Here is a 25590-nt window from a genome sequence, read left to right on the forward strand (position 1 = left end):
CATTCAGAACACACCTTACTAGGAACACTACCCAGGCGTTGCACACTCTTCAACTTAATGGCAGAAAGACCTATGGTAAAAACATTCTTAGCGTGCGCTCTGTTGGAACCATTACTATGGATACTGTTAGGGATGGTTAGTGTACTTGTATGGTTTTGGGTTACACTTCATGTTGTCCCTTTAGGAACATGAAACAGGCGGTTGGGAAAAAGACAAATTCAGAGACTCCATGACTTGTTCTAACTTGAGAATCTGGAAAGTTATTAGCACCTCAGAAAAACTTTCTAGAATTCCACAGTTACACCTGGGAAGGCTCAAATGTTTTGATAATTCCAGAGATTTACTAATAAGGCTGGGGTTGGTCGAAGCTCAGGAAGGTCAAAAGAGAATGATCTGGCACCTCGAAATTGCTTTCCTTAACAGACAGCAGTAATGGACTCTGGTATATTTTAAATGTACTATTGCCATATCCTGGTTTCTGATTTAGCTGAGGTCTGCCTGTCTGCCTGCCGAGGGCTTAGCTTCTCAAGGCCTTTGCCACTGGCTAGAAATGTCTGTGCAATTGAGGCCAGGCCTGGAAAGAGAACAGCTGTTGGACTTTCCACGGAAGCAGTAAAGAATGAGATCTACAGAAGGGTGGGGTCGTTTGGGTGGGAAAAGGAAAAGAACGTATTCTCTTCTTCCAGTAAGTTAACCAAAGAATAAATTAGCAACCCTCCCTCAGTTCTGCCACCTAGAATCCCAAGTGATCTGAATTCTAGGGTTCTGGGTAAGGATGAGGGGTCATGGTCAGAGATTCTGAGAACGGAGTCTCTCAGGCATGAAATGGAATTTGGCACAAGGAAGGAGACCAGTGGCAGCCTCTTACTGTAAGCAAGCTGTCACTGACCAGCCCTTTCACACACCCCTTTTACCATGACTTCCAGAAGCTTTGTGCTGTCTGTAGTTATGGTCACCAAACACAACGGGGTCATCATTTCTTTCTTGGGTCAATAAGCTAAGCAAGTAAAAATGATGACTAACTCTAACTATCATACACAGAAAATTACTAGCAATTACACGTAAAACAAAAAATGGTCTGGGTCTTATCATTCAAAATGCTCCTAGCCTTTGCAGCACATAACACACAGCCACAAAAACCCAAAGATCACTTCCCATCTCCAAAAGAAGAATGTGGCCATGTTACCTGGCAAGCACCCTGAGCTTCAAATCAACTACCATCAGATTTTAAAACAGTGAGAGATGAAACATTTTAGTTGTACAGTTCTGTATGTCTGGATTCCAAGACTATAAACATCGGTTTTGCAAAAGGCAGGAAAATGCATTTTTTCCAGGATGTATTCACTTTGAGAACACTGTCTTCTATCAGTGGACTACAACTTAAGAGGACTGTTAAATTTTCACAGCAAAATCAATTGCTGCCAGTTGGCTATAGCCCTATAAACCAAGCAGTTGATATGTAGCAAAAACATAACAGCTTTCAGAAGACACAATGCTCATGATATGTATGTTTCATAAGAAAATGGATGTCTTGCAGCTAAAAATATAGAGTTTCAGAACTAGAATTCCAGCATTAGTCAGCTAAGAAACCCTGTTTTATATAAATATTTGCATTGTAACATGTGTAAATAAATGCTTTGTGGTCCTAGATTTGATATGCTATTAAATTAGAAATCTGAATTTTGTAAAGATTCCATCTAGAAGTGGGGAATGGACAGATTAGGAGAGAGAAATCACCTCCCATACCCATGCTGAACAATACAATGAGAAGCTATATTCAGAGGCCCGCAAACATTCACCTTTTAGCTTATTATTTCACTGAACTATTTCTATTTTTAAAATTCATCATGCACTTTAGCAAAAGTCTACTTCATAAAGTTATATGTCTTTGCAAAGTCTGGGAACAGTAGAAAAATGGGGAAATCCTTGCACACAAATTAATTTTGCAATGCAAAAAATATTTTTCTGGATAATTCAAGCCTTTATGTTTATTTCAGTAAAGCCAAATCCAGTAAACTATTTTCAGCCAGGATTAGTCAGAACTAAAAGGTTGGACTGTTTTCCTTCAGAGACTGAATGTCTTTCCTGCCTGCAACAGGCCTGTGTGTTCCAAACAGAGTAAATGGAATTGCCTTCAATTGCTTGTCTCTTTCTGGCATTTTTAATGCAGAACCCTAGTGACAGAGTAAGGTTTTGCCACCTGGAATGTAATTATTCTTTTCACTCATATAACCTGGCATTCTCATTCTCAAAATGTATCAGCTTCAGGTTTTCCTTAAGAAAAATCACAATGTGGGGCATAATGTAACCACAAGAAATGCAATTCCATTCCACCAGAATTTCTTAAAACGCTTTCAAAAATACCCACTGAGCAATGAAAAAGTGCTTCTAATACTTACAGTACTGCTATCACCTGTTTGATTTGCTTTTACATGAATCAGACAACTTAGTCAATCTACAATCAAACATAAACATGGCCCAGATTCTTTATCATCATGACATACTGTAGAAAGAAGGGACTCTGGCTGGGTGGAAATAGCCCAAATAAGTTTCTTCTTAAATTGATTTATATATTTCACATATTCAGTGACCTGCACCATACTCCATATCCAGGGCACACACGGAAATCTCAGATTTGAACTCCAAAAGAAATATTCCTGTCTATCTAAACTAATATAAAACATATGCTCTTCTTTTTCCAAGAGTTAAGTGAGCTGAGATTGTGCAAAGCCATCCTGCGATCCCAAGGGTGATGCCCTGCTTATAAACCCTGAGGGTTTCTGTGAGGTGTGAAATTGTTGTGAAATCATTTAAGAATCATATTATTCAAAAACAGTAAATTTTGCCAAGAAACAGAGAGAGCTCCAGGATGGATGTTGTGAAAGGGGGAGGCAGGGGAGAAAGAGATATCAGGTCCACTTCCCTCAACACCAGAGATATATTCCCTTCCCCTTGCTTGCTCCTTACACCTCTGCACAAAATTCCCTCTTCTTAAAATTAGGTGAGATCCTATGCTATTCTGCTTCTGTGATATCCCTTGGGTATTTTAGTGGTGGCTATAAATCATTAACTAGTCTCGCAACCGTGGAAGGTACAGTGTGCAGGCATGTGGGTGCATGCAGCAACACTTTTACTACCCAAGTTGCTAAGTGGTGAGTTCCTTTCCAAATTTCAAAACCACCCCTCCCCCACCCCAATTCTTGCCCAGTTATTGGAAGGAAGGAAAAAAAAAATCACTGAATATTTGCCTTGGAAAAGAGCTAAAGCTTGCTGGTGGGGTGGGGTGTGTTCTTCTGCTCTTGAACATCCATGCACATTAAGGAAACTCCAAGTGTGGCTGGCATCTCTTTTCCAAGATTGTTAGTGTGACAGATTGACCTCCCCACCTGGGAAGGCTCATGTCCCTTTGCAGAAGAGAATCTAGAAATAGAAAGCCACTCATCATTAAAGAAACCTTCCCCTTCCTCAAAAGAGGAGTCCCATCTCCGTGGACACCTAGACCACCACACATCCAAACTGCGCAAAAGAAGAAACTGTCCCCTGACCCACTGGCCGAGTTTGGGGGAAAAAAAAACAAACACGCATGAAAAAAAGCAGGCCGGGCCTTCAAGGCGGGTGACCCTTTGGGCTTCAGAGACTCACCGTGCACTTGTTGGGCTTCTCGCCGGAGTGGACTCGCATGTGGATGAGCAGTTTATAGCGGGCGTTGAAGGGCTTGTACCTGCGCGGACACCCGGCCCAGAAGCAGGTGAAGTCTTCCCCTTTGCGCTGGTCGATGTGGACCTTCTCGATGTGCCGCACCAGTTCCTCCTGCTGGTCGTACAGGGCGCTGCAGTCTATCCAGCGGCAGCAGTGCTTGCCCCCGGCGTCTTCCCCGTCGCCGTCATCGTTCAGGGCGGCCTGCGGCAGGGCCAGCGGCTGGGCGTGCGGCGGCGGCACGAGCTCGGGGTGGTGGAGGTGCGGGTGCGCGTGGTAGGGCGGCGGGGGGCCCTGGGGCGGCGGCAGGGGCGGGAGCGCGGGCGCGGGGGCCAGGTCCAGGGCAACGCCCGGGAAGTCCTCCAGGCGCTCGGTCTTGAGCAGGCCGGCGGCGGGCTGCTGCTGCTGCTGCTGCTGGCCGTCGGGGCCCGGCAGGCCGTGCTGCACCACCATGTTGTTGACCAGGCCGGGCTGCAGGCCGCCGTGCTCCAGCTGCTGCATGCGCTCGTACTCCAGCGCGCCCGCCTCGCCGTAGGCCAGGCCGCCGCCGCCGGCCACCGCCAGCACGCCCTTCTGGCCGCCGGGCACCGGGCACGGCTGCGGGATGCAGCTGCCGCGCACCCCCAGGAAGTGCCCGTAGACCTCCGGCTGCGGGGACATGTTGGCCGGGGAGGCCCTCGACCCGTTGATGTAGGCCACCAGGGAGGTGGGCGACGTGCGGATGATGGTGTTGAAGTCTATGCCGATGCCATCCGACAGCGGGGACAGGGACAGGGCTCTCTTCTTAGAGCGGGCCGAGTGGGACCGGGCGGAGGAGTGCCGAGGACTAGCGTAAGGAGAGTGGCTATTTTCCATGCCAAAAAGGTAGGGTGGCAATGAGTTAGAGACACTGTTGCTGGGCGCGGGGGTCCCAGGAGGAAGGCTGAGGAGGTCGCCTAGATCGATGCCATTCTGAGAGCCGTGGCTGGAGGAAAGCGAAGGGAGCGCCCTGTAGCCGTGAGACCACTCCTGCTTCACACTCAAGGCCGACTGGCTTTCCGTGAGACTCAAAGTCGTGGACGCCAAAGACTCACGTGAAATCAGGGACCTAAAACAGCAGCCAGAAAGGAAGAAAAAGAAAAAGGAAAAAAAAAAAAAGATAAACATTTTAGCAGGATATGGATTGCTTAAGAGCTAAAAGAACATTGCATTGACAATCCCATAAGTATTTCCCCTAATTACATTCTCTGCTAAACACACATTCTTGGGCTAAGATAAAATCCAAGGCTTTTAGTTCCAGGTAAATAACATTTTACCAAGAAGAACAATAAAACCGAATGCTCACTGAAATAATATAACAAAAGATCTATTGTTATAAATAATCTTAATACTTTAATAATAAGTAGTCCTTCCTTTATTTTTAAATAACTTTGTTAATGGAGGGGAGAAATTAGAGCCTTGGGAGAAATTATTGATACTTGTCATGGCAAACCAAGTAAGTGTTAAGCACCTACTGTGTGCAGCATGCTCTGATAGGAATTGCAGGGAATACAAGTCTAAACAGAGTCCCAGCCTTCAATTTGGGAAGGTAATAAATATATAAACTCATGCTTGATTTGAAAAAAAAGTAAATCCTCAAAGTCAAAGGGTAATCCAGGGTCTTTTTTGTTTTTGTTTTTTTTTCTTTGAGACAGAGCCTCGCTTTGTTGCCCAGGCTAGAGTGAGTGCCTTAACGTCAGCCTGGCTCACGGCAACCTCCTAACTCCTGGGCTCAAGAAATCCTGCTGCCTCAGCCTCCCAGGTAGCTGGGACTACAGGCATGCACCACCATGCACAGCTAATTTTCTCTCTATATATATTAGTTGGCCAATTAATTTGTTTCTATTTATAGTAGAGACGGGTCTCACTCTTGCTCGGACTAGTTTCGAACTCCTGACCTCGAGCAATCCGCCCACCTCGGCCTCCCAGAGTGCTAGGATTACAGGCGTTAGCCACTGCGCCCGGCCCCGGGGTCTTAATAATAATTTCACAACTTCGTTTCACTGATATTAAGGAATTATTATGATTTTTTTTAAAGATAGTATTCACACTTTCAGAATTCAGTTGTCACATCAAATCATTCCAGGAAATGAAAAAATATATAAAATACAGCTATAATGTGTAAGGGAGTAACAAACTGATAATAAGTCGTATTATCAAGTCAATTATGCATTGGGGCTATGCAGGGTTTAATCGCACTTACTAGCTAGCCTGTATTTTTATGAGCTCTTGTCCTTACATCAGAGCAACTGTGGGCCAAGAGCAGATCGTTCACTTTCAGTAGCTCACTTTTGCAACAATTCCTCCCCTGTTCTTCTTACACCCCTTACAAAAGATGTGCTATGTCTTGATATATTATTACATATCAAAATGGTTCATAATGTAGCTCTGGCCACTTTAAAATTCACTTTGCTTTACTATGACATTGTTGTCTTAAAAATGACTGAGAAGATAAGCTATGTCCCTTGGATGGAAAATTCGTCACAAAGCAACGAGACATAACACAGTATTCCCTGACTCGGTCATGGTATATATCAGAAAAACCTGGTTTATTTATATGCACTTGCATTGGCTTTCTATCACGATCTTTTTTCTGACAAAAAAATTAATCACAACAAAATGTTATAATAAAATGTGAGTCTTCTCAACATGAACACATTGACTATTTTCGGCTGTTAAACATCAACCTGTTGCAAAGGAACTGAGGGAAAAGAAGCATTTTCATCCCACCTGTTCCTCTTACTACATGTCACAAAATGGAAGCCACAAACACCATTTCCTACAAGCATAAGATATTAGCAAGAAAACGTTTCAGCTCTGAAATGCACAGTATAAGGTGGTGATAGCATCATGATGGACATGATACTACCATTGAGTGAATTAATATTCACCAGTGACAAACACAGCAGGAATTTATGTCCAGTTGCCCTTGACATGGATTTTTTTTTCTTGGTCCACATCCTTACATTCAGGCTGAAGTCCTTTTTGCAAGCCCCAAAGTGGTTTCAGAACCATCTGATTTTTTAATTTCCCAGGGACACTTTTCAATTATTTCCCAGCACACTTGCAGTATGTCTCTTCCTGCAGAGCTCAGCTGAAGGCTCCTGGTGATTGGATGTCCAGGGCCCTTTGGTCTCTTCCCCAGCAAGATTCAGGAATTGCTTTCAGACCTAAACTAAATCAGTAGTCATGCCATATCTGAGACAGAGACAACTGACTTGACTTTACACCCTGAGGTTGAGAAACTTCATAGAACATAAAGAACCAGAGCTTTACCCAGAGCTATGTGGCCAAGTGAATGCACATTCTCAGGCAGTACATTTGCCTGTCAGTCATACTGGAATATTTCAGATTTTAAAGCAGTGACTAACAGAAAAAGTATTTTATCCACCTGTATATACTTGGCATATAAAATTACACTATTTGTTTTGGGGGCAGTCTATAAGTAAGATGTGTTCATTTGTTCCATTGTTGAAAGATGATTCTCATTTCTCTCAAATGATAACTAACTACGGCTCAATTTAAATCTGACCATAACCCTGTTCAGGTATATTCCGTAACTCCCTGGACATCTCAGTTTTCTAAGACAGTTATCATATATTTTTCAGAAAAGAAATTCTATACTCTCTTCATTAAAACAATAACATGAACAGAGAACTCTCTCTTCTATCTTGAACACCTAATAAGAACAAAACTCCCCAAAATGACCTTTGCCTAGTAGCCTGTCTCCCTCCTGTGCAATTACCTGGATCTTTTAATGTTTTAAAGTTCTAATCCATGAAATCTCTCCCCAATACACTAGGCTGTCAGTACGAGTTCTCTTTCCAAAGAAGTTATATACTGTCTGCATCGTGTCTTAAAGGTAGCTAACCTCAGAGATCCGTGGGTGTTATATTCTTCAATAAAATGCAAAGCCTTTTAAACAGAAGGGATCATTTTTATCTCCCCAATACCTACCAGAATGTTAGATACATACCAAGTACTCAAAAAACTGTTGATTAAGAAAGTGAATAAATAATGTATTGATAACTAAACATTATATATAGCTTACAAAGCACTTTCCCTATATGTTATTTCATTTGATGCAGCCTGTCAGGTAAGTAAACTGGATTTTTCTAAATTTCTATTTTATAAAGAATTCAAAACTGAGGTTCTATGTGAAATTTCTCCTGTGTGACACACATACACACACACACAAACACACAAAAGGATCAAAGTCCTTATAGAAATATGAATAAAGTTACATTTGCTAGGCAGTGACCTAGCTGGATCGCATACATTCTTTATTGTTTTCTTTATATTACACCCCACATGTGGTACACAATCCTCTGCTTGATTGAAAGACCTGATATAACAGGCTTAAAGTCACACAAGTTACGATTGAACCCAAATTTTCTGTTCTTTCTGTAACAAAATGCTGAATAAATGTGAAGACTTCTAGAGGATTCTCGCGTGTAACCCTTGTGCTACACACATCAGTCCCATAGGGAAGAAAGTGACAAAGCGCTGTACCACCATAGAGAGCAATCTCCATTTGCATATGTTCATCTGATCCTGAGGATATTATTTCTGGAGACTGGTTAGTTTGGAGATACAATGTAAAAGGAAAGGAGGTATATTTCAAACAAAATAAAACCAGCATGAAAAACTCAGAAACCAGCAGCAAAAAGATTAGAGTGGCTGTTAAAGCAAGAACTCAGTAACTTTCATGGGGTCATAAAGAGGCATCATGATGACCAACTTGGATTGCTTGGTTCCATGCCTAGCCCCAAAGAAATTCTAACTTACAGATCACATGGAATTCTTAAAACTAATGCTCAAGAGAATATATATGAAAATATATATGTATATATTTTCCCTATATATATAGATCATGGAAAAGAAGACCAGTCCTAGTCTATCTAGAAGTTCTTATCTATGTGCCCTGGCAAATCCCCCAAAAGAATCAGCACTGCATCTGTAGACAGAATGGTTTAATAAAATGTTAGAATTTACAGAGAGCCCATAGTCCCTCCTCAGCGTCCTTAGCTTTCTCTAACATCTGTGGACATATTCCCAACCAAAAGGAAATCACCTCCAAGAATTTTTGGAGGTGATTTCCTTATTTTTTTAAAAAAATAAAAAGCTAAATGTAATGCCTTTTTGGATCTGGAATGACATTATTAGGTGATGGCTGAAGTTTGTGACTAACAAGCTAAGTGACAATGGACAAAGCACTTAGACTTTCTATGTCTTGGGGTTGATTATGTCTTAAACAGGAATAATAATTACAGGTAGTTTATGAATATTCAATCACAAAATGCAGAATCACGATGCATGTAAAAACTCTAGGAAAGCTAAATATTAACATATATATAAAACTCATGTGAGTAGCACTCAATCTCTTCTATTGCTCAACCTTTGCTAGCTTGGTGTATGAAACTACCATATAAGATAATCATATCAGCACTTCAGCCTTGTCATTTTAGGGGAAATACATATAACAGCCTCTGTATTACAGGTTTGGCAATGCCTAAAACGAGAATAGCTCCTGCATCCTCGAGGTGGTAAGGTATAGTATGCATTTATCATTTGGGAGAGGTAGTCAGAAATGGTTGGAAAATTAATCAAGGCATTAGGGCATGATTCTCATCATTGGATTAAACGGAACCCAACAAAGCTAAGGAAAAAAGTGCTTTTTCCAAGATGAGCACCCCAAAAAATATTCCCAAAGGAGATCGAAGGAAAAATCTACAAACATCCAATAAAGCTATGAAAACTATTCAGTATTATCAATAATTAAATAATACTAATTAAGATAAAATAACATTATACATATCAAATGGGCAAAAGTTATAAAAATAATAATACATAATGATGGATAAGGTCTAAGAAAATCGACACTCTCTCAGAGTGTTGGTGAGTTGGCAGGTCTTTATAAATTGGCAGGTCTTTTCTGTAGTGCATTTTGAGAATATGTACAAAAATCCTCTCAAAATTGTACACTTCTTTTAACCTAAGAAATTTTACTTTTAAGAATTTATTCTAATAATCAGAGTTGTGCAACAATAAATTTCCAAGACCCAAAAAAGCATTATTTATAATATTGAAATAAAGGGAAACAACTAAGTGCCCAGTAATAAAAAACTGATTTAAAAATTACAGTTGTATTTATCTTCTTTCTTTGTAAAACGGAATCTTGGGCAGGAAGATGTCATTATATGATGCCAAAGAAGACTTTAATTACAAAAGTTTATAATATATTAACTGGGAAAAAGTGATTATAAAACTATGCATATTATTAGATCAATTTAGTGGAAAGGAAAGCCTATGTTTATGATGTATGTGTTGCCATATAACTGGAAAGATGTATATCAAAACGCCATCCATGGTTGTCTCTAGGTGATAGAATTCAGGATGGCTATTATTTACTGCCTGGTGCTTTTCATATTTTCCACATTTCTACAATGAATAAGAATTACATAATCAGACAAAAACAGTATATTTTACAGCTTTACATCGGGCAAACATCTCTCAGATTGAACAGTTCATAACTCCGGCACCCACCCACCCCCAACACGCCCCAATATATAAAACACTAAGCCGATGATTTTCTCTCCATCTTCCCTTTACCTCTAGACAGTAAAATATCTTCACATTAAACTTTCACCTCTTATTCTTTCTCTCCTCTGATGAAACACAAAAATCAATTTGAGGATCACAAATAAATGCGACCTTTCCAAATTGCTAAAAGTAGGTTTCATGCTTCACCAAGCCACTTTCCCTATTCCTATTTCTTTGCTCATCCTAGAAAAAAAAAAAAATTCCTATAGAAGGATTCACAGAATACATAGTCAAAAACACTTGTCAGTGCATTGCTAAGGTGTTGTCTTTTAAGGACATAAAATTATGCTAAGGAATCAGATATGCCAAAAAACACTGAGATAATGACTCCTCTCTGGCCAGCCCATGAAAGGGACTGCATAAGGTACATGGCTTGAGCAGTCTGTGCCCTGCCTACCATCAATTTCTCCGTTAATTATGACTTCTGCCTTCAAGGCATGGGCTGGACTTGCCACAGACAGGAAGCTGAAGGCTTGCCAATGACACCCACCCCATGAGCATAGTTAATTTTACATGCAGCACCCAGCAAGTCTGAGGAATCCCTTAAGGCATAATCATCAATGGGAAAATGACAGCAGCTTCCAGTCACAAAAAGTCTCAGGTGAAAAACAAGTTTCTACCTCATGAAAAAAATTGGCATAAATAAATGATTCAGGAACTATGATTTCAGAGTCTCAAATAGCAGCTAGGACAACAGCATAGAGACACAAGAGGGGAAAAGAAGGTAGGAGGAAGAGAAGGAGGAAGGAAAAGAAGAAGAAACGGTATCCTCAAACTGCAAGGCACTGTATAGCAGGTTACTGCCCCAAAGAAGAGGAAGCAGAGGCTCGGAGTAAAATTCCTTTGCAAGATCACAGTCCCAGCAGAACCCAGACTAAAAGACAGAAACTTTGGATTGTGTTTTTCCAAGAAGATTACTTCTAAAAGATAATTTATTTCAAACGTAGAAATATTAAACATTGCACATTATTTTGGTTTTATGACCCCTCTAATCCAATAACCTTGAAAGAGATAAATATTTGTCTGAGGGGACAATTTCCATTTTCTCTTCCATTCTCTCCCATGGAGATGGAAACATGGCATTTATGGTACTTACTTATTCTGGTACCTAATCAGACATCGTGTTGAAATGTTATGTAACACACACATGAAAGTATGTCTTCTCAGACAGGTCAGAAAGTCTTGAAATTCATGATTTCTATCTTTACTCTCTCTACTATCTACCTAAACTTAGACTATTATATTATGCAGACAGTAAGTATTTAATAAATATTTGCATCAATGGGTAGATGGGTGGATGGACAGACATGCAAACAGATTGTGGAGCAGCCTGGAAACTCTGCAATATAAACATGGAAAATCTAGCAGTTAAGATAGATGTGCATGGAACATCTGAATTTGCTAGCCCACAATGTGGTCTGCTCCACCAGAAATTGACAAATTTACACATGGGGCTTCAGTCACTGAGGCCCAAAAATCTCAAATTGGACATTCATTTCACTCACACCACAGATAGCAGGTGTTAAACCATTCTTCCCAATTAAGATGATATTGTGGCACATACTTAGTTTTCAGACACATTCCCCTACAAAGCTAAAACTGAAAGAGTTGTGTGAGTTTTCGTGTGTGTGTGTGTGTGTGTGTGTGTGTGTGTGTGTGTGTGTTCAGGAAGAATAAGGAAAACACCTGTGGAGTGTGATTATACCATAAAGAAGGGGAAAAAAAAAGTTAACTTGAGACCTGGTATCTGAAGGAGGTATATTCAGGTTGGCTGCATTCATTGCCCTCTGTAAGCTAGGACTGATCTGGTTGCATGCTGTAGAGACCTGGCTTGCTGGAGGTGAAATGGGTCCCAGTCGCTGAACCATCATGGGACTGCTGGTGACCACTAGATTGTTGCAGCTGCCTTTTCCAATGGACTTGCACTGAGGCCCAAAGCCAAGAGCCCCTAAAAACAAATGAATCAGGTTAGCTTTCATGTCCCTTATATCACAAATCAGTAAATACAGACATGTGCACGATTATATCAGGACCCATCTTTAGAGACTGTCCTTAGATCATTTCTTTATTTTGTTTAATGTTGGTGATATTAAAAAGCTTTCTCTAATTTCAATGAAAAAGCCATAGTGCTACAATAGAAATCCTTGCATAATCATCACTCATACAAAATGTGCTTAAATTATACTTCTTCTAGTAGAAGTGTCCGGTTATATTAAAAATCATACTTTATAATATCTTCATCTAAAAGGTTAAGGTAGTAAGTAGACGGGATTACCTGTATCATACCAGGTTTCTTTTTTTTTTCTAGAATAGCTAATATCTTGAATCATCCAACAAGGAAAGGTGAAAAAAACCTGTTTAACTGGTTTACTTCATTCTCAATCTGGACTTCCAAAAAGCCTCTGTAAAAGGATAGAGTCTGGCTGTCTCTGTGCACTCTTGAATTTTCCTCTTCATCCCAACACATTATCATTGGACATATACCCAATTCTTTTAAAAGTCAGGATGATAGACTCATAAACAAAACACTCATTTGAAAAATAGCATGGTAACCACATTGGACATAGATTTTACATTCTCATTAGTAACAATCTTTCAATGTAGTAAAATTTGGTACATACCCAAATGGGAAGGGAAAAAAAGGAACCCACAAGAATCTGTGTTGTTATGGAAAAGAGAAAAAAGCAAAGAGTTTGAGAAAGGCAAATACTGCCATGACTCATTTATAAAAATAACAATAATAATAGCTGAATCATTCGAGACATTCTTTTTACATGGATGCACTTTTTCAGACATTTTTTGCCAGCTACCTGGTCAAGTCTCAGTAACTACACACTCTGTTCCCATTTCTAGCAAACAAAAACAAATATGATCTCAGTTTTTAATAAGTTATGCTTTAAAATTTTCTCGCCAAATTTCCCATCTTTTTCATTGATATATTTGGGATCAAAGTAGGAGGAAGAGTGTCACTTTAACTTTCCTTAGCCCCAGGGAGCATGATTTCCTATTCTGTTTTCTAAAAATTAAATCAATAGCCAAAAAGAGCCTTTACTTGTCATCTTTTGTAATATTCTCTTCCAAGAGCCCCCAAAACCAAAGGACAAACAAGACCCACATTCCCATCACTGCAGCCACGTCTCAAAAATGCTGAGAGTCACAGCATCATTAGCTGGCAGGAACCCCGGTCTGGTTCAGCCTTCTGGGAAACTAAAATCCAAGTGGTAATTGACTTGCCCAAGGTTACAAAGGGATTTAATGACAGAGCAGAAACTGATTGTACTGGAATATATTTTCTGACACCTATGTGCCTAAGTTTAGGCTCTAGTATGCTTGGTTTAGTCTTTGGATACTTGGTAAGATCATTAGCACCAACAGAAATTTCTTTGATTTTCTTTCCTAGATGTGCAAACCAGGACCTACACTTTATCCCTCCCATTGCAGTTTATATTTGATCCATTTCCTTGCCCCTTGAAAAATCAGTCAGTTACAGATATTCTGTTTTCAAAACTCATAAAAGTATTGTACCATCAAGGCTTCATCTTGACATCAAGAGTGGTGGGTAATTTTTATGTGATGCATCATAAATTTAATATCTTTATAAAGCCCAGTAAGCTCACACATGTGATTTTCGAACTACCTTTTTACCTTGGAAAAAGGCAATGTGATAGTTCATAGCCTTGTCCCATATATAAGACACCTGAATTCTCTCCCCAGGTTCCATTGCTATCAGCGATTAAAGTATTCTGTCAAATTGAATGTCACATATTTATCTAAGGAACTCAGCCATTTCATGCCTGTTTCCTTTTCAATAAAAAGGTATTAATACCTATCTGCCCCTAAAACAGACATAGCAGCTGGAACAGCACCCAAGAAATACTACCTGATGGCAAAGTATATTAATACCTTATCTCATCAAATCTAAAATGCCATATATTGTAAGGCATACCATTATTCTAGGTTCCAGTAAGAATATTAACTGCCAATCAAACTAGTGCTCGGTGTCCAGATTTCAGAGATGTTGTGATGTGGAAATATGCACACCTTAGAATCAATAAGACCAATAAGACCGCTGAAACATTTAGTTTAACCCTTGTCTTGTTCATGCTCTTTTCTCTGCCTGGAATACCCAGACCCTAACTTTCCACCAAGTGAGCTCTTGTGCATCTCTGAGGTCACCTCCTCCGTGACCTACCTCCCCCACTGCCCACTGAGCAGATCCGACTGGTGTTTCTTTTCATTCTTCCATGTGTCTCTTACCAAATTATCTACCTAAGCACCTGTAACGCTTCAGGGAACTGAACCGCTTACATGCCTGCCATTCTTTCAATTTTATACTTTATGCTTTTTAAAAACAAAGCCCTTGTTCGAGCATCTGTGCTTCCTTAGCACCTAGCCCAGGGCCTGGTGTACAGTACATAATAAACTCTGTCTGGGGAAGTTGGAATGAATGAATGAAAATAAAAGATAGTTGTAAGTGAATATTAAAGACTGGCAAATTATTTCCACTGAAATCCTTCTGGATGTCTTTTTTGAAACAGTACTATGAAAAAAAAAAAAAAAAAAAAAAAACCTCAAGTCAATCCTTTGATGCTTTTCCACAGTATTGCCAAGCCAGGTATTCTCACAGTATTGCTAAGCTGCACAGGTCTGCCAAACCAGTGGGAATAGTAATTATAAATTCATATTTCTGGGCCAGAATTCTACACTGGTCTTCAAGGCTGCCTGTATAACCCTCTACCCTGGATTTGTACATTCACATTATTTTCTTGCTCTGTAATAAAGAAACATCAATCCTTCTCTTCCCAACATCTTCATCGATTTTCACTATACCACCTCCTACTTCCAAATTCACTGGTCAACTTTAACCTCACCTAACCACAGGGGAGGGACAGTTTCTGACAGTATTACAAATGGTATTCTTGAAGCATGAGAAGGAACGGTGAGTTTCTTGGGAACATGTAAATGTTTGTGGTGCAGCTATGAGAATGTTCTCAAAAATGTTCTCACATTTGTCTCACACGTGAAGGCAAACAAATTTGACCAAGAACCACTGCGTTCACTGCAGCCATCTTACTCTAATTTTTTCCATAACGTCAGACATAATGAACACCTAGACCTCCAGACTACTCAGAATCGTGCAGAGCCTCTGAGTGTGGGCTCTGGAGACAGTCTCTCTGGGATCTGCTAGTTGTATGATTCAGGCAAATTACTTAACATTTGAGTGCCTATGTCTGTGTCTTCTCATCTGCAAAACAGGAATCAAATTAACAACATCTCATAAGGTTGTTGTGCATCTAGTATTAACAACACATAGAGGACTCAGCACACTGTCTGGCACATAGTAGGTGCTCAACAGACGTTAGCGGCTATTGTTGTTGTTATTGTTGTTAAGATTGTTACATGCTTGTCATTGCTTTTATGCTCCATTCTCAAGTTTCTTGAAGCAAAAAGAAAACGGTCCTTTCTAATTCCTCGCACAAAACATGATAGTAAATGAGGCTGTTTAATTCTCTACCCATTTTCCAATGTTCTTTCTGCTTTGAGCCTACAGCCAATTTTTTTAAAAAACCAGGTGTCATCGCAGATAGAAGAAAAGTTTTCAATTGGCCAGGTTTGAATGTTCCTTGGCTTGTCGTTCCTGAAAACAAACCGTACAACTTTTCTGACTACCAGATGTGCCAACTACTTGTGCACTGGTTTCCATTTTGAAATACCGCTTATTTTTAGAGACTACACGATATGTTTTAAAAATGTGTTTACTGCTCAAATGAGGATCTGAGTGGATGGCATTCTGGGTACCACATACATTCCGGCCAAAATCAATGCATACTGGTGGGAAGCGCAAACGTCTCGCATTTTCAGATTTCTGAACTGAGAGGTCATCTTAGCAGGGGCATGTTTTTAATTAAGGTCTTCATTAGTTAAGACGGTTCTCTTGAAGTCAAATGGTTGATTATGTCACCACTATCACTGCTAAGGCTGCATCCTTCAGAACTATTTATGTTTATCCACAGGTTCTGCTAAAAATGGCATGCAGGGGGAAACAAAAATGAAATATATATGGGGCAGGGGAGGGAAGTAACCAAAGCTTTTCTGGGTGTTACTGTTCATTCCACCGACACTGTGTCCCAAGCCAGGCAGTCCACAGAGACAACAGTGAGCAAGACGGACGGACACAGTGCCCCACAGAGCCCACAGTCGGGCCATGAAGATGTACACCAAACCAACCGTTCGTTATTAAAGAGGTGATCCCTGAAACTAGGTTGGGTCCTATGAAACGGCTTTCCCAATAGGTCAAAAATGATCATCTAAGGGCAATTTCTACATGGTTCAACCTATTAATAATACATATGCACAGTGTTGTGGAAATAAAAATATACATATCAGGGTTTGAGTCCTGCCTCTTTCCTTCTCTGGCTGTGTGATACTGGGAATGTCCTGAAGGTCTCTGTGCCTCAGGAATGGGGACAATTATAGTACCTAACTCATAGGGTTGTTTTTAGGATTAAAAGGGTTAATATATATTAATATACATCTCACTACATCTGAGCATCAGAATTTTCTTCCCAACTTTTCACTTTAAAACATTTTAAAACCCACAGAAATTTTGCAAGAATAGTACCAGGAGCTGCAGCTTTATCTAATGGTTTATCTATTCATCTCTCTATATATATAAGCTTACTATCTCTAGTGTTATTAATATTATTGTTGAACCACTTAAGAATAAGATGCAGGCTGGGCACAGTGGCTCACACCTATAATCCCAGTACTTTGGGTGGCCAAGGTGGGAGAATTGAAGCAAAGTTTGAGACCAGTCTGGGCAGCATAGCAAGACTCCATCCCTACAAAAATAGATCCAGGTGTGGTGGTGTGCACCTGTAGTCCCAGCTACTCCTCAAGAGGCTAAAACAGGAGGATTTTAGTTTAAGCCCAGGAGTTCGAGGTTGCAATGATCATCATGCCACTACCCTCGAGCCTGGGCAATAGAGTGAGACCCTGTCTCTAAGACAAAACAAACAAAAAAATAATAAGTTTCATGTCATGCCCTTCATACCTAAATAAATAACCGTAATACAATCATCAAATTCAAGGCTGTTAGCAATGATGTAGTATATAACATACTGTTTATATTTAAATGTTAGCAATAATAATACCCTTCAGAGCAACTGTTTTCCAACACATGTTCATCATTGCAAAGAAAGGTTTTGAGACTCAAACTCAACCAGTTGAATCTTCAAGAAGAGGCTAGTAGGGCACTAGGGCATGGAGTGCAGATGGAAAAGTGGAAAAGAAAAAGGAAGCAAAGATGTGAGAAGTTAACAGCACATAGCACAGTGGTTAAGAACAAGGGTTTGGCCGGGCGCGGTGGCTCACGCCTGTAATCCTAGCACTCTGGGAGGCCGAGGCGGGCGGATTGCTCAAGGTCAGGAGTTCAAAACCAGCCTGAGCGAGACCCCGTCTCTACCATAAAAATAGAAAGAAATTAATTGGCCAACTAATATATATAATATAAAAATCAGCCGGGCATGGTGGCTCGTGCCTGTAGTCCCAGCTACTCGGGAGGCTGAGGCAGGAGGATTGCTTGAGCCCAGGAGTTTGAGGTTGCTGTGAGCTAGGCTGACGCCACGGCACTCACTCTAGCCTAGGCAAGAAAGCGAGACTCTGTCTCAAAAAAAAAAACAAAAAAAAAACAAAACAAAACAAAAAAAAGAACAAGGGTTTGCATTCAAGCTCCACCACTGACTGGCTCTGTAACCTTGGGCAAGTTATTTAATACTTAAGCTCTCTGTGCCTCACTATCCTGATCCCTTAAGTGAGGTTAATTCTAGAATTTACCTCCATTTAGAGCCATAAAAGATCTAATATAGGTAATATATTTAGGGCCTGACACTTAATAAATGCATTGTAAGTGCTAGTTATATTTTATTAAAGAACTTGTTTCTGATATGGTACCTCTCTGATATTTTTTTCTAGTGCCTCTTTTCTCCTGAATGACCAGAGACTATATGCTGATGCCTCCCTGCCTAAGACCTTCACACACACACACACACACACACACACACACACACACACACAAATACACATGTACACACAATAGATTTGTCCTCCCCAAGATGGGCTCTAGGCTTTATTTAGGCCCATCTCTTCCTCATCTCAATTTTATCTTTCTTTTGGCTGACTGTTTTAGAAAAGATTCTTATTATTTCAGACTAAGGTGTCAATACTACTTTAAGAGCATTTTACTACAAAACAATACTATAACAAAAAAATTAGAATTTCAAAACTTGGCAAGAAAGACTAGAAGGAGCATATTTTTTAAAAGTTCTCAATCATACCCTTTATTGTGCAAATCTGTTTTCTATAAGCCTGGTCTTTTGTTCCTGATGAGCACAAATTCAACATACTATTGAGGTAGAGTTGAAAGCCAATTTAGAGCATTTGCAAATAACGATTTTTACAACTTTGAGGCTCAAATGTTCCCATTATTTCTAGTTCTAAACACCTAAATATCCCTAACCAGTAAGGCTTCCTTTAATAAATCCAAATTAATGCCTAATATAAAATATGAGTTTTACAATCCCTTCAAAAGAAACAAATCCCAAATGCTATTGGAAAATATTTTGATTTTGTATGGGAAAAGGTGACTGGGCCTCCACAGCTAGTTTATGGATATAACTTTGGTCATTGAGCAGGTTAATTTTACATCTCAGCCTCAGCTTCTTCCTATTTACAAGAGAGACACTATAACATATACCCTATGTGGTTCCTTCAAAGACCAGTGAGATCTAACATATATGATGTGCCTGCTCAGTAAAAAGGAGCCATAGTTTTTGTTATTGTTATTGACATCATGTTATAGAAGGACATTTTCAGTAATGCAAATTGAGCCATGGGGATGGGGGGAATTATTATCTATCTATGCAAAATGGAAAGGACACCTCTTTCTAGTTCCACAATTCTAAGGAAAGGAATTGTCTCTTGGCTTTTCTCTGCCAAAGGTGGAAGAATATACGGGCATGAGTAGCTCAGAAAACCCCCCTGTTTTCCTCTTGGGAGTAAGCTTACTCACAAAGAGACAGAGTTCTCTTCCACATGGTGTAAGCCTTACATAGGAGGCTTGTCCTGGTCCTGGCAGAGTTGCCCGGGACCTGGCGGATAAGACAGCCTAACTCTAGGCTCCAGTCAGCAGGTCCACTGGACTTTCACACAAAGTTATGCCTTCCAACATATCCTTTATTAGGTAAAAAAAAAAAAAAAAAAAAAAAAAAGGGTATTCTGGTGGGAAAGAAAAGAAATTTATCATTGGCCTCCTTGCAGACCCCAAATGACGTTAGGAATTATGGCATGTAAATTTCATCCTTATCGCTATTAGCTTAGCATTGTCTAGAATACACCAGTCATCTTTTATTTGGGATTACTTTTATTGGTACTTTAAGTTCAAAAATAATATGTATTTATGTATATGTGTGTGTGTTAAAAAGTCAAATAAGGCAGAAGTAAAGAAAAAGCTCATATTCCCACCCCTCTCCAATATCACTCCCTAAGATAATCAACTCTAACAGCTGAATGTGTACCCTTAAGACACCTTTGCTCTAAGTCCATACATATTCATGTTCTAAAAGCAATGTGGGTTGGGTACACACTGCCCCCTACGTTCTTAAGTCATCAGGATATGCCTGTTTTGACAAAGAATAATTTATCCAAACTAATACTGAAATAACACACCTAATATCACAATATACATATTCATTCTCATAAGGAAACATAGGTGACCATCAAACATAAGGCACGTAATCTTGGGCAAGGCATCATATCAATCTGAGCCCTTCATCTTCTCTCAAATGGGATAAATATCAAGTACATGAGATAACTTCAGAAAAATGTACGCTTTCTATCAAAAAAGGGTAAAAACAGATCACAGAGGATGAGCACAGATCATCAGATTCTCCTAGCCCTCATAAATACTCCTCCCTAGAACTAGAAATAATAAATTTCAGCATATTCAACATAGTAGGCTTGTCATATAGTGTTTTGTCAAATTTGTAATGTTTCACTGCTGAGACAGAGTGGGAACCATTTAATGACTATATGTGAGTGTGTAGTGTTACTCTGAAATACAGTACGGCATGGATAAATGGCTAATAACACCAAAGAATGAAATAACTACTCCTATACTCAGAGGCAAATGTTTCAATTTAGCAAATGTTTCAAATGCTCAAAATTACAGGCCATAAAAAATGCCAGACATGCGTCCTGCCTCCACAGAGCTTACAATTGCTGGATATGACATACTCATTTGGGAATAGCAGATAATGGGCTATATGGGGTTAAGCATGAAGCTAAGTCACAGGGACAGGAGTTTAGAGAAGGGGGAGGGCAATCCCTCTTTATCAGATAATTCATTGAAGAAGAAGAATATTAACTACAAAGGCATTTGCCAAAGTTCTGCAAATTGTTCAAAGGCTTGTTAAATGATAAATAAGACAGGCTCTTGGACATGTCCATGATCACATAATTTTGGGAAACCCTAATATAACAAAGTTAATCATATCTCTTCATTAAACATATTTTTAGAGCTTTTAAACATGCAAATGAATATAATAAATCTCCTAGATGAACAAATAATGTGCAAAACACATTTGTTTATGGAGTTTTTTTCCCCCTAGGGACTCACCCAAGAGTGGCATTCTAAGGAACACACTTTAGAAAGCAATAAGTAAGCTACAACACAAGGGAAGAATGCACACATGAATGAGAAGGAAATAGCAGGGTGTAGACATAGAAACAGAAGGGAGGTGGCACAGAGTGACCTGGAGAAATGGTGAGGTTCCAGGACTGCCGGCAAGAGGGACTCTGACTAGGAGAAATGGAGGAGACAGAGCTTAGAGGGCTGGTTCAGCCAACACAAAGGACCTAACTTACAACCTGGACATTACGTATTCACCAGTGGCTCAAACCTGGCTTCACATAAACAACATCAGGGAAGCTTCTTAGAAATGCAAATTCCCAGGCTCTGCCCCAAACCCACTAAACCACAGGATGCTGGCATAGTCCATCAGCTGATATGCATTTGGGCCCCTGTGCTGGTGGTGGTGGTGCAGCCGCTGGCAGCGGAGTTCACCCACGTCTGACCTAGGAGAGATGGGGAGAAGGACTGGAGGAGGACGTGAACCAGAAGCTGGACAAACAGTGAGGAGGCCACAGGGTGGTGAATGACAACGTAAGAAAGCAATGGTTCCCAAAGCAAGTCAGAGTAAGACTGAGATCTTTGTAATTGGTTGATAAAGATTTAGGAGACCAAGTTTAAAGAGTGGGTTAGGCAGACATTGCGCCCCTATACTCTTAAGAGAAGTCATCGGAATATGGCTGTTTTGACAAAGAATACTTTCTGCAAACTCATACTGAAATAACACACCTAATGTCATAATAGGCATATTCATTCTTATAATGAAACATCAGCGAGGGGGGCATATAAAGTCTGCTTTGTAATTTCATTCCCAAGTGAGCCGATAAATAGGTCAAATCTGAGCCCAGGGAGATTCCCATGAATCACGCACTCTCCCGCCACCCTGGCTCAGTTCGGCTTGAGTCTTCCATGCTCATCCCACAGAGAACATAACTTTCACACCAACATTCTCCCAGCCTTAGCCGGCACTCAGGAATGTTGTCCACTAAGTACGGACTCACCAGCATTACTCATTTCACCTTAACCCTGCGTTAAGTGGAATCACATTTATACCCTGAGAGATTAGAAAATATATTCCTTTCTGGACCACCCAGTGCCCTGGACTCCTATGTGTGAAGCCTCAGACTTGCTACCCACCACTGGGCACCTCTGATAAGATGGTATTCAGAATACACAGTTCCGAGCCACCTCATGAAGATGGAACGATAAATTAAACAATATTCCCGGAGTTTGTATTCTAAAGTCCCATCAGTCAGCTATTGTACATCAATTATCAACTAATTAGTACAGAGTGCTTGTGCTGACCCTTCTGTTCTCTCTTGTAATGATTTGCCAAGTTAACTGAAAGCTGCTCTGCTCCATAGAGGCTCTTAGTATAGCAGGAGTGTTAAATAAAGTTCACCAACAATTAGCCTAGAAAACCAAGGAGGAAATGTAAGCACATTTTACTGCTTTTCCCTCGACAAATTTTCTAATAATCCCATGGGAAGAGAGCAGATATATGTGTTAAATAAGCAAACAATTACTCTGAAAAACAGAAACACCAGTACAGGCACAATTTAGTAATTTATTGCTTACTGATCAGGTATTCGTTTATTGTGTCCCAGCTCTGTGTTACATGGTATATACTCTAGGGAGTATGAATACATGGATGAGTCAGAAAATTCTTGCTTACAATCTATTTTAATAGGCTTAAGCCAACCAAGGCTTATCTAGTGAATTAATCTGTGAAAATATGTGATGGCTGAATTATTATACTTACTGTAGAAAAAGAGGACTTCCACGCACATAAGAAAGAATGAGGGGCGGGGGTGACAAAAGAAAAAATGAGAAGAAAGAAGGGAGAAAGCATTCTTTCACAGAAGAAAACTGCCTTGGTTTCCCAAGGACCATAAACAGGTCCCGTTTTCCGGGTGTGGGCTCAGTGCTGCGTCATACGCCAATGGAGTCTTAGGCCACTGGGCTAGCCTCCATCAGAGAGCTGCGACCAGGTGGAGGGAGTTTGAACTAACACAGGAAACAACTTGGAACCCTAATCTTAAACTGAGTTGCCTCACTGTGAAGTACAAAAAGAGCTCAAACAAAAAAACAAAACAAAAACCCCTGTGTAAACTGGAGGAAGCTTAGTGGAAGAGGTGAGACTTGATCTGAGCCTTCTAATGGCAGGAGGGCAGGAGGCAGCGCGAGAGTGGGCTGGAGACGTGAAGCGAGGGGCAGGTGCTCAGGAAGTATGGTGAAGCCAGCATGGTGTAAGCAGCAAAGAATGACACACTAGGGCTGGAATGGCCTCACCTACTAGCTGTGTGACCTTGGGCAAGTTCCTTAAACTCTCTGTGTGCCTCTATTTCCTCATCTTAAAAATGGGGTAATGACTGTTCCCACCTTCATAAGGCTGCATGGAGTACTACGTTAAGTCAATGTATGCAAAGCACTCGGCATGGTGCCCAGCACATAGCGTGTATTCCAGAAGTACTCTGTAGGCATTCCTATTCTCACTAAGGTTTTACCAGACTGCACACAACCTCCAACGTCAGGCACCCCAAAGAGCTATAGCAGGTTTTAAGCATGGGTATGATGTGAGAAGAGACTAGAAAGAGAACAGTCTAACTATTTTCAGCATATATGGAAGCAAACCAAAGACTAAAGGCAGGAAACCAAGCTAGGAAGAAGCCGCCATGATCTCAGGATGAGACCAGGTCAGGCAGAGGCCAACAGGGTAGCCCCAACTTATAAAGAAAATAAATAAGAGGGTTGTTGAAATGTCTTTAAGAAGTACTAGATTCCAAACTTTCTTCCATAAATCCAGGTTTTATATAATCTAAGCTGCTTCTCCCTACCCATGCCAACCAAAAGCAGAGGTTGGATGAGAAATGGCAAAGCTGCCTATTGGTGAGACACCTCACTGTATGAAGCAATGACTGGGGTCCCTCTGCCAGACAGTAGGTGCTCACCAAATATGTTCTTGGATGAATGGATAAAGGATATGACTTTTAGGAAAATTCATAAGGCAAGCGTAGTTCAAGGCCACAAATGAAGTTAGTTGAAAAGTTCCTCTGACATGTGTGTGAGTTGCGATGTGGAAGAAAGAGGTTCTTGAGAGACACAATTGTTGATATGTCCTTGTCTCTCAATTACTGGACAGCTGGAAATGCTACTAGTTTGCTTCCTCTCTCCACATTCCTTCCTGTTACACACAGAGGCACACATACACATTCAATGTGAAGGGAGTGTAGTCTAAGCCGCTCAATACAAATGAATGGGACTTTTTTAAGTATCTAAGAGCTGGTTCACAGGCAAGAGCCCAGTCGACCTTTCATATTCAATATAACTTCTCAGTATCTAAAAGGCACAGCTTATACAGTCATCATTACTAGCTGCCAGACTTTGTTTTTCCCCAAACGGTTACTCCTCAGAACTGTCCAAAGAGACACTCCTATCATCATAAGTTTTTCTGTTGCAAATTCTACATGGGCTTGCAAGTCCAGATGGGATGCCCAGAAGCATCAGACCTGGAGAAAAGGCAAATGGTTATGAAGATTACATTCTTTGATTGCAGTGGTGTTGTCATAGCTCACAGCAACCTCAAACTCCTGGATTCAAGCTATCCTCCTGCCTCAGCCTCCTGAGTAGCTGGGAGCACGGGTGCTCACCACCATACCAGGCTATTTTTTCTATTTTTTGTAGAGATGGGATCTCCCTCTTGCTCAGGTTGGTTTTGAGCCTCCTGGCCTCAAGCAGTCCTCCCACTTCGGCCTCCAAAGTGCTAGGATTACAGGCATGAGACACTACACCTGGCCAAATGACATTCTTTTGCATTAAAAATTAAGTCACCCATCCTTCTAAGCATAAAAAGTACTCATCTTCTTCCCCAGAAGTCCTCCTTAACTGTTTCATCAGCCAGATACCCTTTATTACTCCAGGCTATAGATTCTTGACTCTATGCTCCAAAGCCCATTCAGGAGCTCAAGTATACAGCAAGAAAATTCAGTGATCTATTATTTGTATTTTGTGCTCCTTTGTCTCAGGAAAGGTTATTATAAAAGGGCTGAGAGCAGACACTGCTTGAATTCGTCCTCTCCTAGTCCTTTGTAGAAGCCTAAATTCATCGAGTTTATTCCAGGTGCTCTGAAGGCCGCAGAGCCTTCTGAAAGAGGAGAGTGTCTCTGGGAAGGAGACAGGAAAAGACTGCCCAGTGTCTGGGAAGAACAGCAGTGTGATGGTCCCTGGAGTAAGCAGTGAGGCAGGTCCCAAGGAGGGCAGTGGAGGTGGAAGAGATGGCTGCAGGTTGAGCATTCAAAGGCCAGACCTTGGGGCCTGGGGCTCCTGGCTACGGCAATGCTTCCTGTGTCCAGGCAATGCACAGGGCAGCAGACTCCTAGAGACCACGTGGGCTTGGTCAAAGGGCATCTCAGCAGTAACCTGATAGGCCAAGAACCAAAAGCTCTTAGAAAGTTTTGCTCTGTACAAAGACCCTGGCATATTGTCTCACCTTGGCAGGGTATCAGGGCGCCCCAAGCAGCAATGGTGGAGATTAAATGTCTCACTAATCAACAAGATGGGGTCTTGGCATCTGGTTTGTTTTGACT

At 40.8% G+C, this 25590-nt stretch overlaps 1 protein-coding gene across 1 annotated transcript in view; it reads right to left on the bottom strand.

The window, feature by feature from the left end:
• Positions 1-25590, bottom strand: part of GLIS3 (GLIS family zinc finger 3) — a 438302-nt gene that overhangs the window by 277892 nt on the left and 134820 nt on the right. Inside the window, exons 3-4 of the mRNA XM_012737636.3 lie at positions 12058-12265; positions 3643-4783 (exon numbers count right to left, since the gene is read on the bottom strand). Coding sequence (XP_012593090.1) covers positions 3643-4783; positions 12058-12265 — 1349 coding nt within the window. The remainder of the gene's footprint in view (positions 1-3642; positions 4784-12057; positions 12266-25590) is intronic.

The sequence above is a fragment of the Microcebus murinus genome, chromosome 12, assembly GCF_040939455.1.
Source record: "Microcebus murinus isolate Inina chromosome 12, M.murinus_Inina_mat1.0, whole genome shotgun sequence".
NCBI classification, from domain to species: Eukaryota; Metazoa; Chordata; class Mammalia; order Primates; family Cheirogaleidae; genus Microcebus; species Microcebus murinus.